At 54.2% G+C, this 14,028-nt stretch overlaps 1 protein-coding gene across 1 annotated transcript; it reads right to left on the bottom strand.

The window, feature by feature from the left end:
- Nucleotides 1-10: 10 nt before the first annotated feature.
- Nucleotides 11-14,028, bottom strand: CCDC113 (coiled-coil domain containing 113). Its single transcript, XM_053271451.1, has 9 exons — nucleotides 13,604-14,028; nucleotides 11,423-11,546; nucleotides 8,066-8,227; nucleotides 6,660-6,815; nucleotides 4,958-5,038; nucleotides 3,937-4,092; nucleotides 2,988-3,095; nucleotides 1,258-1,413; nucleotides 11-336 (listed from the first exon to the last, which is right to left on the bottom strand). The coding sequence occupies exons 1-9, from the start codon at nucleotides 13,795-13,797 to the stop codon at nucleotides 244-246; spliced, it is 1,230 nt and encodes a 409-aa protein (XP_053127426.1). The 5' UTR covers nucleotides 13,798-14,028; the 3' UTR covers nucleotides 11-243.

Raw genomic sequence — 14,028 nt, forward strand, 5'->3', positions numbered from 1 at the left:
AAGCGGGAAATCTGGGTAAATAAATACCATTTGCATTTGCTTCTCCCAGGAGAAGGAGAGGGAGCTCTGGGGGCAGGGCCCTGCCAGGCCCGGGTGCAGCAGAGGCCTCTTCTGCTGCGAAGGGAGGGTCGCACGAGGCCGAGGAGGAGGTGCGAATCCTGCTGCGGAGGCTCCCGCTCTCTCCAAAGGTGGACCCAGGCGGCCGGAGCCACGACAGACCTTCCCGGCCCACCTTCCTCTCTCTCAGCAGATGGCTTGCTCGGGGAGAATGGCCTGCAGCTCGTGACTGGCCATCTGCGCCTTGCGCCAGACACAGCGATAGCTCTGCAAGGACATCTGCAGGACACCAGAGAGGGCCACAGATGAAGGCAGCCGCCAGAGGAACCCCCACAGGCCCCCCCCGGATGCTCTCCCGAGTGCTGCCACCCCCTCCATCTCAGTGGGCCCCAGCCACACCTTGGGGCCGCCTCGGGCTCCTCAGCAAGGGGGGTGGGGAGCCCCTCCCAGACCTCCCTTCCCCTTGCGGAGCTTCCTTTCCTGGACTGGCTTTGCAGAGTTCATGGGGGCAGCCGGCTGGCCCCAGAGGGGGTGGGGTTCCCGCCTACCCTCGAGGCAGGCGGCCAGCAGCTTCCCTGCCCTCCAGGGCTTGCTTCATCGCACTGCCCAGAAGCAAGAGCCAAGAGGCTCACCTGGAGGGTGGCTCCCCAGGGGACCGCTGCAGGGCCCTCCCTGCACTGAACACCCCTTGGCAGCAATGGAGGTGGGACCTGGCTGGGCTGGGCCTCTCCAGGAATGAGCCCCTGAAGGCTGCTCTGGGGCTGCTCCAAATGCCCACTGGCCCTTCTCAGCCTGCAGTTTCCTTTCCTCTGTGCTCAAACGGGGGTACGTTTCCTTTGCCGAGGCCGTGACTGGGTTCCCAACACGGCTGGCTTCAATGCAGAGGGACTGGCCGACTGGCCACAATGGTAATGACTGGTGTTCCCAGGAACCGGGATTCCCAGATGTAGTTGACTGCAACTCCCATCACCCACAGCCACAAGCCATTGCAGCTGGGGATGCTGGGAGTTGTAGTCCACAGCATCCGGAAATCCTTCTTGGAGAGGATACTGGTCACACGAGCCGGGAGCTTTGTCCCTCTCTGCGTTGGTGCCACACACAGGACTGGGCGATTCAGGCATCAGGAGCAAGTTTGGGCTCAGCAAGCTGCGGTCAGCTGTGCGCCTCACAGGGGCCTCCCCTCAGCAGGGACACCCGTACCTCTGCAATCTCCACCTTCCTCTCCCAGATCTTGATGGTATTTTCCAGCTCATGAACGGCCATCTTCTCGTGGACATAGTCAAGGATAGGAGGCACTTTGTACGCGGACAGTATTCTCCGCAGCCTTTTGTTCAGGTGCTCAGCCTTCTCCCGCTCCTGGAGAGAAACAGGACAGAGACTTGGAGAGGTGGTGGCACGCACTCACTCTCACTCTCTCTCTGGCTTTGTGGCTTGCATTTGACCCTCCACAGGGTAAGCAACAGCTTGAGAGGATAATTCAGAGCATGGAAACACTGGCAGCAGGGAAAGGATTAAACAGTCTCTCCCCCAGGGCTTCTGCTTCTTTGAAGCAAAAATAAATCACAGATCTCCTGTGTAACGTGTGGTTTGGCCTTTGGTGGGACCATTACTCCAGAGCAGGGATTCCCAATAGCGGGTACTAGTACTCCGAGGGGTCCTCGGCCTTCCTGCCTCCCCACTCTGCAGTTGCACAATTTGTTCCCCATCTGAAAATCCCTGGCTTAGAGTGACACATCCTCAGCGATGTGTCTGCTGAAGAAGGGGTGGGTGAAAACGCTCCTCCTCTGCTCCTGATTGGCTGGCTACATGCTGAAGCTCAGCAGACCCCTCCCCTCAGGCTGACTGACAGGCTTCAGAAAATTAGCACTGAATGTTCCCATTGAAATTAATAGGATTAATTTCAGTAAAAGTGCATATGAGTAACTTAGTACAGAGGTGAGCCAGTGACTGGAGAAACCCATCTCCCCAATTGTAACACTTCCATTTGAGTGTTTATGTATATATGTGTACACACACAAAGTTAAGTGTTACCGTTACGAGACGGGCTACTCCAGTCATTGTCTCACATCTACACTTAGTTATTCATACTCAGTCTTATTGAAATAAATGGGACAAGTTTACTTGTCCTTTTAATTTCAGTGGGAGCATGCATGTGTAACTCAGTCTGGAGGTAAATGAGTGACTGGAGTAGCCGGTCTCATAACTGTAACACGCAACACAAACACACAATCTCTATGGAGTAGCTGAGCTGAAGCTCTGTGACCAAAGGGGCACACTTGCTACAGAAAGGCTGGGAACCCTGCCTGCCTGCCGCTGATGACTGGCTCTCTTGTGGGGTGGTTCTGGCTGGTAACCCACTCCAGGCTCATAGTGGGGAAACTCCTGGATGCATATCTTGAATGCACAACAGCAAAAAGACAAAGGGAGACTGAGCTTCACCACTATCTTTCTCTCCTTCTGCCACCCAAAGGACCCCTCCTTTGTTCTAAGCATTTATATTCCTGAGAACACGATGGACAGGAAATCCGATGTGTTCCAGATTTCAATGCTTTCAATTTCTGGCCAGGTTCTTCAATATTCCATTGACTTAGCACTAAGTGAGCAATGCTGGTTTCTAGGCAATGCAAGGATCTGTCAGCTTGGAGTTGTTTTTCTCCTGGAACAGTCTGAATTGTACTCTGGACCAGGGGTCAGAGAAACCACAGGCAGCTGCCCAAAAAGACATCAGAAGCAACTGCACTGGATGCTGGTCATGCTCTGAAGCCCACCTTGTTGTTACTGCAAAACCAGCACAAAACTAGGCCTGGGAACAGCTTCCAAGGGAGCGACCCTGGATTGGCACACGTGACTCGGCTCGCAATGGGAAGCCGTGTGCAGGACGAGCTGGCAGTGCAGCATCCGTTCCCCACCGTGCCTGCCGTTGTACCTACCTCCTCAACAAGGACGGCTTCCCGCTCAATTTTCTCCAAGGACTCCTTTCTCTGGGCAATGTCTTTCACCAGACGGGTGGCCATTGCTGTGGTGTTTTGCAGCTTCATCTGAAATACAGCAAGATGGTCAGGACGAGAGGGAGGCAGGGCGGCTTGTGTGCCTGTAAGCAAGGGGGACACCCAGAGGACATCACTTCCACGCAACAGCCAGACTGATTTCACTCACTGGAATGTTGGCTAGCCACACGGCTAGTGGCTTCTGAGCAGCTGCAACTGGGAAATTAGGTGTGCAAAGGGCCAGCATGTAAACCCAGCAGCCCACCACAGGGACACCAAATTCCTCGTGAGGCTCTGTCCAGCCTGTGGACTGTATACAGAAACTCCTTGAAACTCCTTGGAGCCTTACGAGTTGTTTCTCCTCGTTGCTGGGCATTTTGTTCAAGAAACAGGAAGGCTGAGTGACTGAGCGGAGAAGACCATACAAAGGGGCTCAACGAAAACCCTTCCCAGAGTGAAGGCAATCAAGTGGAGCTTCGCCGAGCCTCCCAGGAAAGCAAAGACAACCCAGAAGCAAGGAAAGAAGGAAGGAAGGGGAGAGGGTGCAGGAGGAACATAGGAAGCTGCCTGATCCCGAGTCAGGCCCTTGGTCCCTCTAGCTCAGTAGCTGCAGGCAGACGCTCTACCACCATCCCCGAAGGGGAATATCCTGCAGTGCTCATAACCAAGGCAGACCCTGCGTAGTCAAGGGAACAATTCACGCTCACTGCCACAAGGCCATTTCCCCTCCCACGCCCTCCATAGCTGGGCAGAGCCAGAGCCTGGAGGAGATGCAGCCGGTGAGGCGAAAGGTGGCCTCTGTTGGGACTCTCTCTTGACAGAAGCAGGGGGACGGAGGGCGGGGGGCGCTACAGTCAGAGGGCAGCCAGGGGTGGGCGTGAGCTCGACTCACTTTGTAGAAGTTGAGGATCTGGAGGGCCCGGCCCACCGTGAGCTTCAGCTGCAGCAACTCCTGGTTCCGCTCGTCAATCTTCTCCAGGAACTGGGCGTTCTCAATCTTCAGCTGCTGGAAATCCACCTCATGCAGCGCCTCGCCCAGCTCCTCCTTCTGCAAGGCAGGAGAGCAGTGGACGGTGGTTGGCCAGGTGGCAGCCAAGATCCCAGCAGGGCTGGGCTTCTGCGGGGAGAGCGCTGGAAGAGCTGAGGCCCAGGTCTGACATGGCTGCAGGCCACGCGCGGGCCCTCGGATCGGGAGCCAGGCCCTTCTGCACAGGCCCCAGCCCTGCTCTGCAGTTTGGCTGCCACCTGCGCTTGGGAGCAGCAAACTCAAGGTGGAAGCAGTGCAGAGCAACGGCAAGAAGTCTCGGGCTATGCAGCCTGTCCTGCCAGAAGGACGGAGGCTGCTTAGCTTGGCAAGAGGGAGACTGGAGGCACTGTGCCTCTGCAAAGGCATGGAAGGAGGGCAGGGAGGAGAGAGGGCTGGAGGCTGGTGGCAATCAGAACCTCCTTTCAAATGGCTCCTTTGCCTTACGATGCTGTCAAGCAAGCCCTGCCAGCCATTCCAGTCGAGCCATATGCCACCCAACAAAGCTCCATGAAATCAGGAAGGGCTCCTGGAAGCCCAAAATGGCCACCCACAGGGAACATTGCTGTTGGGTCTCTGTCTGAGTTTCTGCTCTGGCCTCCCTTTCTGTCAGCCTCTGCTGGAGCCAGGTAGGTCTGCTCTGTCTCTCCACTGGACTGGAAGCATCCAGTCACTTCCAGTGCAGAGGAACTGCCTGCCCTCTGAGGAGGGTGCCTGTTGTGTCTCTGCACTACTCACCACTATGCATTAACTGCTTTCTGCTTGGGAAGCAAGCTCTGCACAGTGATTCCTGGAGGTACACAGAACTGAGCTGAGTGCAGGTCATTCCTACTCTTAACACAAGGCGGTAGTAAGCCTATTCGGGCCAAAGAGCGGCCTCCAGTTTTACCTGCTTCAGCTGCAACTGCATCTTCTTCCTCTGGACTCTCAGGGAGTCATTTTTCAGACGAACTTTCTCTTTCAGCACATCCTGAAAAAAGAAAGGCACATCATTTCTTTCTCAGCTTTACTGGAGCAGTTTGGCCCTGGGTCTGCATCCACTTGTCTCTGAGGCTTAGTTGGGAGCAATGACCGCCCCCCGCATGCAAGTCTCCCCCGCCAGGGCAAACCCCCAGGCAATAGCAGGGACCCTCACCTGGCCTCAGGGATGACTTAGATCAAAGAGGAACTTCTTCCAAACTCTGCTGCGCATGAAGACATGAATGCCATAATCACTGCTGCTCCAGAAGTCATGGACTTCTCATTTTGTGGTTGAAAACCAAACCCAGTGGCCACACTCTTTGGTGACCCAAAGCAACAAACCATTGGCTAATGGCTGAAGGCCACTGGGGCTGTTGTAGTCCAACAACATCTGGGGACCCAAGTTTGGGAGTCCCTGTGCAAATATACGCTAAAAAGATGTGAGAAACACTAGCTAGGACCCAAGGAAACTGATAATGGTTTCTGCTAGGCCAAATATATTGACAGGGTGGAGTCATAAGCTTTTGAGCAGCACAGAACTTTGCTTCAGGCAAAAGAGTTTGGTGCATCGCAAACATCTGCCAAGACACTTTACATCTCACTACCATCCTGATGTAATAAAAGGCTGAACCATTCTACAGGAGAATGGTTCACCAGTTGCAGGGGAGCAAAAGCAAGAGAGAGGGCATGCCCTTGCCTGTATGCTTCTCAGAGGCATCGGGTGGGCCACTGTGGGAAACAGGGTGTTAAACTGGATGTGCCGTGGGCCTGATCCAGCAGGGCTGTTCTTGTGTTCTTATGATGCAGTCTTGCAGGCTGAAAGAGCAATTGCTCGTTGTCACTGCTCCTGCCATGCACAGGCAATGGCCATGACCATCTGCGCATGGCAATCTACAGCAGCACATTACTCATTAGGCATGCAACAGAGCAGACCCCCAGCCAGCGGAGCTTTCACCAGTGCACTAAACCCTTAGGATCCCAGGAGGAGGAGGAGGAGGAGGAGGAGGAGGAGGAGGAGAAGGACTGTTAGGAACCAAACCTCTTGCAATGAGATGCACCAGGGATATCAAACAGGGAAAACAACAACCCCAGAAACATGAAACGAAGGGGACTCGGGGGAGAACAGAGTCAGGACTTCATAGGCGGGGCTGCTGCCCTTTTCACTGGCCCGGCCCTCCTCCTTTGCCTTTAGGAGCAGCTGAGCAGGCAGACATGCAAAGCTTTTCCTGGCATGGAGCTAAAAGGATGGGAAAGTTTTGCCGCTTTCATTTCTACATGGCCAGTGGTGGTTAAGTATACGGGACCAGGGCTAGTAAAAAACAAACCAACCCTGACAATGGGCTCCTGGGGAAGCTTTATGAGTGTTTGTTCTATAGAACAAGAATGGTCTGAACAGGCACAGAGGCAGAGGTGTCCAAAAACGTCTTACTCTTTGGTGGACACCACAATGTTGCAGGCAAGTCCAGCAGAGCAAGAACACAAACTGACGGCCAGAGTTACTGCAAAGGTAATCGGCTGATCACAGGCACCGCGACCAGTCCCAGAAGCCAGCCTGGCCAACGTCAAAGGAACCCTTTATGAAAGCAAAACAAAAACAACGAACGGATTGACCACAAATGGTCTCCACTGACCCTGGAGCGAATCTTGTCTTCCATGTATCTCAGCACCTTGTCGGAAGCGATGACACTACCTTTCTTCTTGGTGATCGTTTTGACGATGTCTCTGTCAAAGTCCGCTGAGGCTTTCTTAATGTCAACAATGCGAATGTCTGCTTCCTCCAGGACAGCCTGCAGATGTCAGATTCATTGGGAAGAAAGACAAGTTGCATTTCACTTGCTCTGCGAAATGGGACCTGGCCAGGAGGCTGAGGCAGAAGCCACCCGTACAGGGACAGACCAGGCATGCTCCACGCTCTCTGACTCCAAGGTGGTGAGTGGCTGCAAGAGGTGCAAGTGAAGAAAGCAACTGCTTGCCAGTGCTAATAGTCCACTCCAAGGCGACCAATTGTTAGATGCCAATTAACGGGGGACTTGTAAGCGCTTGCTGGGTGTCTCATGGTTAAACACACTTCACTCCAAAAGCTCTCCAAACCTGTCCCAGTTCATGAGAGCTGACAATCTAGGGTTGACCTCCAGGGCCGAGAGGCTGGGCCAAGAGGCAGAGGACTCTCACCGTGTGTGCGGGTTCCCTGACTTCCTCTCCTGGGCGCTCATGTGAGTGGGCAGCTGCCAGCTGTTGAAGCTGCCCCTTTCACACCACCCGGGCTGCTCTGCTTTAAGCAGTGCAACACTGAAGGAGGAAAGTGGCCTCTCTCTGGAGATGGGCTAAGCAGCCACCCAGCTCCACGGTGGAGCCGTTTCACAAAGCCATTCAGCATCTCTAGCAGGCATCTGTTCTATTTTAATCAGCACAAGAGAGGAATGAAACAACTCAAGGACTTGGATAACAAGGTCTCTCCTCATCTGACATTCTGCAGAACGTGGCCTGCCAGACATCGCACATCTTCCCAATCGGCAGCAATCCTGACTGAGTCTTTGAAATGTCATTTCCTCCTCAGAACCACAAACTGTTTGAAGCCTGCAGTTTCTTGCAGATTCTGCAGAACGTCCATGAATGGATGTTTTTCAAGCCTTTCCCCATAAACTGCTGCAGCAAAGAGGTATAACAGATCAGAATGGAAGCCCAGGGGGATTCAGGGGGTCAGGGTTTCTCGAAGTCACATGTTTTAATGTTATTTGAAAGCCCTAACCCTTTTTGCTTACTGATTCAGAAAGAAAGAAAAAGAATGAACTGTGACTAACAGAACCTCTTTTTTTGGCCATAAGGATTGTTGGCAGTACAGAGACTGCCTCACCTGAAGCAACAGCTTGACTGCTGAGTGGGCCAGAAACGACAGACTCCTGCTCACTGTTACTGAGCTCGCCCTGATGTACGAAGTACCTACATGGTTGTCTCAGTGGAAGCAGAACAAACAGTTCAGTATCGAAACACAACAGAACAAGTCAGTCCGTACCCCCTTATGCAAGGACAACTATACCAGGTAGTTTTGCAAAATCCTGTCTGAGTTCTCCTTCATCCGCTGAATGTCTTCCCTGGTCTCGTCCAGCTCCCGTTGTGCGAGGTCGCATTTCTGCTCCACTGTTAGGTGTACCAGACGATCTGTTGTGATCCGGGATTTAGATTTGCGTCTGCTCCGTGGCTGCAATCCAAAGGAAACGCGTGAGGTTAACACACAGGTCTAGAGAGCAACTCACAAGAGCGTGACTGCATGTGTGCATCTATTGTCACTGGGCACTTCCCAACGTGCTTCTTGTAGTGCCAGCCAGCTGTGGCTTTTCCACCTGCAGGCACATGCAGAACCACAGTGGTCCTTCTGCACTGAAGTCAACATTGTGTGTCTTGGGGACACAGTCGACTGACCCTCCCTTTTCAAGCCTCCTGTTTCTGTGGGAGTTGCTTTTAGCTGGGCATGCACCTCTTTTTAAAAAATTGTTATGCTAACAACAATCCTCACATGCAGTCATAGTGTTGCCCTACCCACTATCCTCAAAAAAGGTGGCATTTTCTGCAGTTCTAAATGCGATGACTTAAGAGCAGAGGATATATAGCTGGACAACAAATGGATGATGACACCATGGGGACCCAAGAGTGAGTGCACCAACTGTGGCAATCCTGGACTAAGCACCCGGTTTAGAAGTGCCCCGTGGCTTGGGTTTCCCTTTTCTCCTGGATGCAGGTTAAAGGGTAGTGGGTGCCTAATTGTTAGATGACTTGCACAGGAGTTGCGGTAAACTGGATTCAGCAATGATCAACTGAACAATCTAAAACAGAAGCGTAAATTAGATGATGGGCTGTTCATTACAACAGCCTGCCTCCTTTTTTCTTGCTAACTCACTCTGATAGCCACCTAATGGCGCAGCGGGGAAATGATTTGACTAGCAAGCCAGAGGTTGTTGGTCCAAATCCCCGTTGGTGGCAGCAGCCATACAGGAAGATACCGACAGGCATCATCATCTCAGACTGCGCGGGAGGGGGCAATGGTCAACCCCTCCTCTATTCTACCAAAGACAACCACAGGGCTCTGTGGGCGCCAGGAGTTGAAACTGACTCAGCAGCACACTTTACCTTTAACTCGAGTTATCATTCAGGACTCTCAGGGGGAAAGGGGGAGTTTTCCAGATGATGATTTATAGCAGCTTGGCTACGCGCACAGTTGTAGGCTGTTCGCAAACAGCCCTTCTTCCCAGCACTTTTCATGACGATTAGCTCTTCAGTGCGTGAAATAACCATCTCAGAATTGTAGTGTTTTTAAACTGTCCTGAAATCAGTGCGGGAGTCTGTGTGGACAGATTAGGCTGTGGCTTGGGGGCTGAAGTGGGAGGGGGGCAGGCTCTGCTCCTGGCATGGAATGGGGGTGGGGGATGAAGGAGAGCTGTGGAAAGTGATGGGCACAAACCCAAGACAAAAAAGTCTCCTGTGCAGACAGAACAAGAAGTTGGGGGGGTGTGTGGAAAGAGAGGAAGTCCACATAGTGACTCTGGTTTCCATTGATCACAGTTCCTCCCACAGTGAACCTCCCCACCTGTTTGGCTCCTGGGTGCAACTAGATAAGACAGTGTGTTTCAAGGCCGCTACTGGGGGTGGCGAGAGAGAAGCAGTCGCCAGTGCACACGCAGGTGCTCCTCTGTACGGCTGCTAATCAGCAGGGATACTCCCCAGTGTGTGTGTTGGCTTTAGAGGCTCATGTGGGCTGCACCAGGGTCAGGGGTGGCCCACGGTATGGCCGTACCTGAGGTGGGGTGCAGATAAAAGTCTGCCTTGCCCCAGGCCCCTTAAGCCAAAGCAACCCCTGCACCCCTCGGAAGTGCAGCAGCAGAGGCCAAGAGGAGGGCAGGTGGCCAGCAGGCTCCTCTTCTCTCTCTGTGCTGCTTGCAAAGCTCCTTGCAAAGCTCGCCAGGGTCAGGCTGGCCCCAGATCGGATGATGCTGATGGCGGGGGAGAATCTTGCCACCCTGCTGGCGCCCCAGAGTCTGCCGCCTGCGGTGACTGCCTCGCTCTGCCTCACGAATGGGCAAAACGGTGGCTCTGGCTCATGCCGCTGAGGGTGGTGTGGGAGCCTTGTGTCTGGAGGGCTGTGTCTGTGAGATCACTGAGGCGGCATTTCCCTGCTGCCATGCATGCACGGACTGGCCCTTTCCACCCATGGCAGCTGGGGAGGTGTCCTGCACCATGACTAAGAACATAAGAATCCGCCCTATACTGAGTCAGACCATTAGTCAATCTCGCTCAGGATTGTCTACACAGACTGGCAGCAGCTTCTCCAAGGTTGCAGGCAGGAGTGTCTCCCAGCCCTAACCTGGGCACTTTCCAGCTTACACGCTACAACAGTGTCACTACTGTCCGTTAAGTGTGCTTCCCTACCGCCTGTGATCCGACATCGCAGTGCCTGCCCTGTCAGCAAGGTGCCAACATCTCCAAAGCCTTCCTTTGGGTTTTATCCTTCTGTTTTAGTCCTACAACACTGCATGTGCGTCACAAATAAATAGCTGTTCTTTCCCATTGTAGGGTTTGGGTTGCACAAGCTATTTATGTTTTCAAAATGATCCTGCCAAGCCAAAGCATTTTCCTGCTGAACAGCGTGCAATCTGGAAAGTGCCTTGGAGACGCCAGGGAGGGAGCTTGGAACCTTCTGCAGGCAAGCATGCAGATGCTCTTCCCAGAGTAGCCCCTCACCCTGAGGGGACTATCTTACAGTGCTCACACATGTCGTCTCCCATCCAAAAGCAAACCAGGGCAGACAGGCCCTGCTTAATAAAGGGGACAATCTGTGCTTGCTACCACAAGACCCGCTCTCCACTGTGGTAGCAAGCACAGATTGTACCAGTGGCGTGGCCATGGATGCTGGGGAGGGATCTGCTGGGAGGTGTGTTGCTACTGCAGGGTTTGCCTAAGGTGGTATCACTCTGCTGCTGGGTGTGCAGAGATCCTGACTGCTCCATGTCAGTGTTATGCGGACAGGCAGTGGGCTCAGCGGAACAAGCTGTCCGTACTCGGACGCTGAAGAGAGCGTGCCGCTCTCCTCACGATGGGGCAACGGAAAGACATATGCTCAAGTGAATGGATACTTCTGTGTGCTAGTCACAAAAGTGAAACAGTACAGAAAATATTTCAGGGTGAGCAAAAGGGATCCTGAAAAAGGTTTTACCCAAAACTTCACTCCCAAATACTTCTGGGAGTAAAACTTAGACTTTGGATGTGCGCCCGCATGTGACAGTGGGGAGAAAAGAGAGCAAGAGAGAAGCTTCTTTAGGCAGGCCCCACCCACCCCCGGCAGCTTACTCAGCCTGCGCTATGGCAACACAAACCCCTGTAAACTAAGAAGCCAGGAGCTCACGTATGGAGTCTGCCCCATATCCAGCGAAGAGCCACGTCTCTCTGACGACACATCCCTTGGCTCCATCCGGCAGAAAAACTTCTCAAATATGTCCGTCTCAAGTTGGAGCATGGCATTGATGTGTCTGGGGAAAGACAAGCGCCTGTGAGGGCAAACACGGGTGCTCATGCCTAAGGTTAGGAGGCACACTTCAGACTAAAGGGGACGCCAGCCACCTCCATGGGGCAAAGTCCTCCAAGCAGCAGCAGCAGCCAGGTCAGCAGTGCAAGGCCCTGCTGAGATTAAGTCAGCGCCTGTCCTAGATGCCCTCCTGTTTGGGGTGAAGGGCAGGCTTAGTCCTCTCACCGCTTTGCATCCTATACTGCAGCCCATTGATAGTCCCAGGGCAGCGAGTGGGGGCCAGCCTGTGCAGGTCTGCAGCATTATCCCCAAAGGCAGTGCTTTGGTCCGCAGGAGGGCATGGCAGTCATTCACTGCAATGGGAGGAAGGGGCAACTTGAGAACACCAGTGGGGTGGAGGCTGAACCTCCCCTTTGCCCTGGCGGTGACCCCTACCATTGAGAGACCAAGCCTGCGTCTCCCTGCATAGCCTCAGTGGGGATCTTGAGCAAGCAGCTGGGGCAGGGGCAGGGGTGGGGGCGCTTGTCTAGGCAGAATGGCTCCCTTCTGTTGCAGCTCTCAAGTGCACAACTTCCAGAGGGTAGCTGTGGTAATTTCCAGCAGCAAAAACAACCAAGAGTCTTGTAGCACTTTAAAGACTAACAGATTAATTTTAGCAGAAGCGTTTAAATACTAGAGCCCACTTAAAGCTTCTGCTACAATACATTTGTACAATATATTTTAAGGTGCCACAAGGTTCTTGGCTTAATTCACAGGGTGCTTTACACATGCTACATTTTAAAGGCCTTTTCACATGTTATGTTCATGCACAATCTGTACAAAATGTATGCATGTACAGATCTGTACACACTTACAATTATTCACGTATTATGTTCAATATTATGTGTATTATTATGACACTTTGGGTCAGTTCAGATGATACTTCTCTGGACCAGCCCAGGCACATGCCATGAGCACACATGTCCTTCTGTGCTCCCAGCATGCTAGGGTGTTGGTGTTGGTGGTGGTTGTGCCCTCGAGTTGGTGTCGACTGCTGATGCCCACAGAGCCCTGTGGTTGTCTTTGGTAGAATACAAGAGGGGTTGACCATGGCCTCCTCCTGCGCAGTGTGAGATGATGCCTTTCAGCATCTTCCTATATCACTGCTGCCCGATGTAGTACCAGTGGAGAATCAAACTGGCAACCTTCTGCTTATTAGTCAAGCATTTCCCCTTAATTCAGGGGAGTCCCATCTGAATTCCTCCTCCTCTACAGGTGTTGCAGGAGGGACTAGACCCAGGCTTGCTTTTAAATTAAAATGATCACACATGCAGTCATGATCCCGGGCACAATATGACCATGTGTAGGGATACCTGCATGCACAGGCAAGGTAATGTCCAGAGAGGGTTGTGGTCTCACAGCAAGTCTGGGAAGTGACCTGAACACGGCCATTCTTTCTTTCGTTATTTTACAAGGATGGTAGATGACGTGTCTGTAAGATTCCTCAGTGGCGGCGGCTGGTCTGGTGGTAGCCAGCATGAATGGTCCCCTTTGCTAAGCAGGGTAACCTTGGTTTGCATTTGAATGGGAGATGTGTGCGCACGGCAAGATCTTGCCCTCAGGGGAGGGGGCGTTCTGGGAAGAGCAGAAGGCTTCAAGTTCCCTCCCTGGCAACTTCTCCAAGATAGCAGGCTGGGAGAGACTCCTGCTGCCTGCAACCTTGGAGAAGCCGCTGCCAGTCTGGGTAGGCAATCCTGAGCCAGATGGACCCAGGGTCTGACTCGGTAGAGGGCAGCTTCCTCTGTTCCTGATCCCCACCCCTGCTCGCTTTGCAGGGATCCCCCCCCCCCGCCCTGCACCCTCCTCCTCGTGGGTAGCCCGGGTAGGGGCTTCTTCTCTCTTTACTGGCCTCGCCCTCCGCCGGCCCCCAAGCGCTGCCTGCCCGTGCCGTGGTGGGGGGCCACTGCTACCGTCCTCTGGAGGGAGTGGGGCAGGCTACCGCCCTCCCGAAGGGCCAAGCGGGAGGAGGAGGAGGAGGAGGAGGAGGAAGAGCAGCTGCCGCCCCGCCCCGCCCCCCCCCACCTGTTTTCCTCCACCAGGCTGCGGAGTCGGGCCAGGTCGAGCTGCCCCAGCTGGGCCAGGTCCTGCAGCAGCTCCTCGCCCGGCTCCCGGGACTCCCCGGTGTGGACGCTGTCCCGCTCCGACTCCTCGTCCCCCAGGGCCGCCGCAGCGGCCGCAGCGGCCGCCGCAGCCGCCGCCACCTCCAGGGTCGCCATGACAACCGCGCCGGACGGCCTCCTGCCTGCCCGCCTGCCTCCTCGCAAGTCCAGCAGCAGCAGCAGCAGCGCGAGGCGGTCCAGTTTGCCCGCGCGCCCGCGCCGCGTCCCCGAGAGAGCGCGCGGCCCCGCAGCAGCAGCAGCAGCAGCAGCTTCTTCCTCCGAGGCGGCTGCTGAAGCGCTGTGCACGTGCAGGCAGCCGAACAGGGCGCTGTTGGTGGCGCCGCTGCT

The sequence above is a fragment of the Hemicordylus capensis genome, chromosome 9 (genome assembly GCF_027244095.1).
Source record: "Hemicordylus capensis ecotype Gifberg chromosome 9, rHemCap1.1.pri, whole genome shotgun sequence".
Taxonomy (NCBI): Eukaryota; Metazoa; Chordata; class Lepidosauria; order Squamata; family Cordylidae; genus Hemicordylus; species Hemicordylus capensis.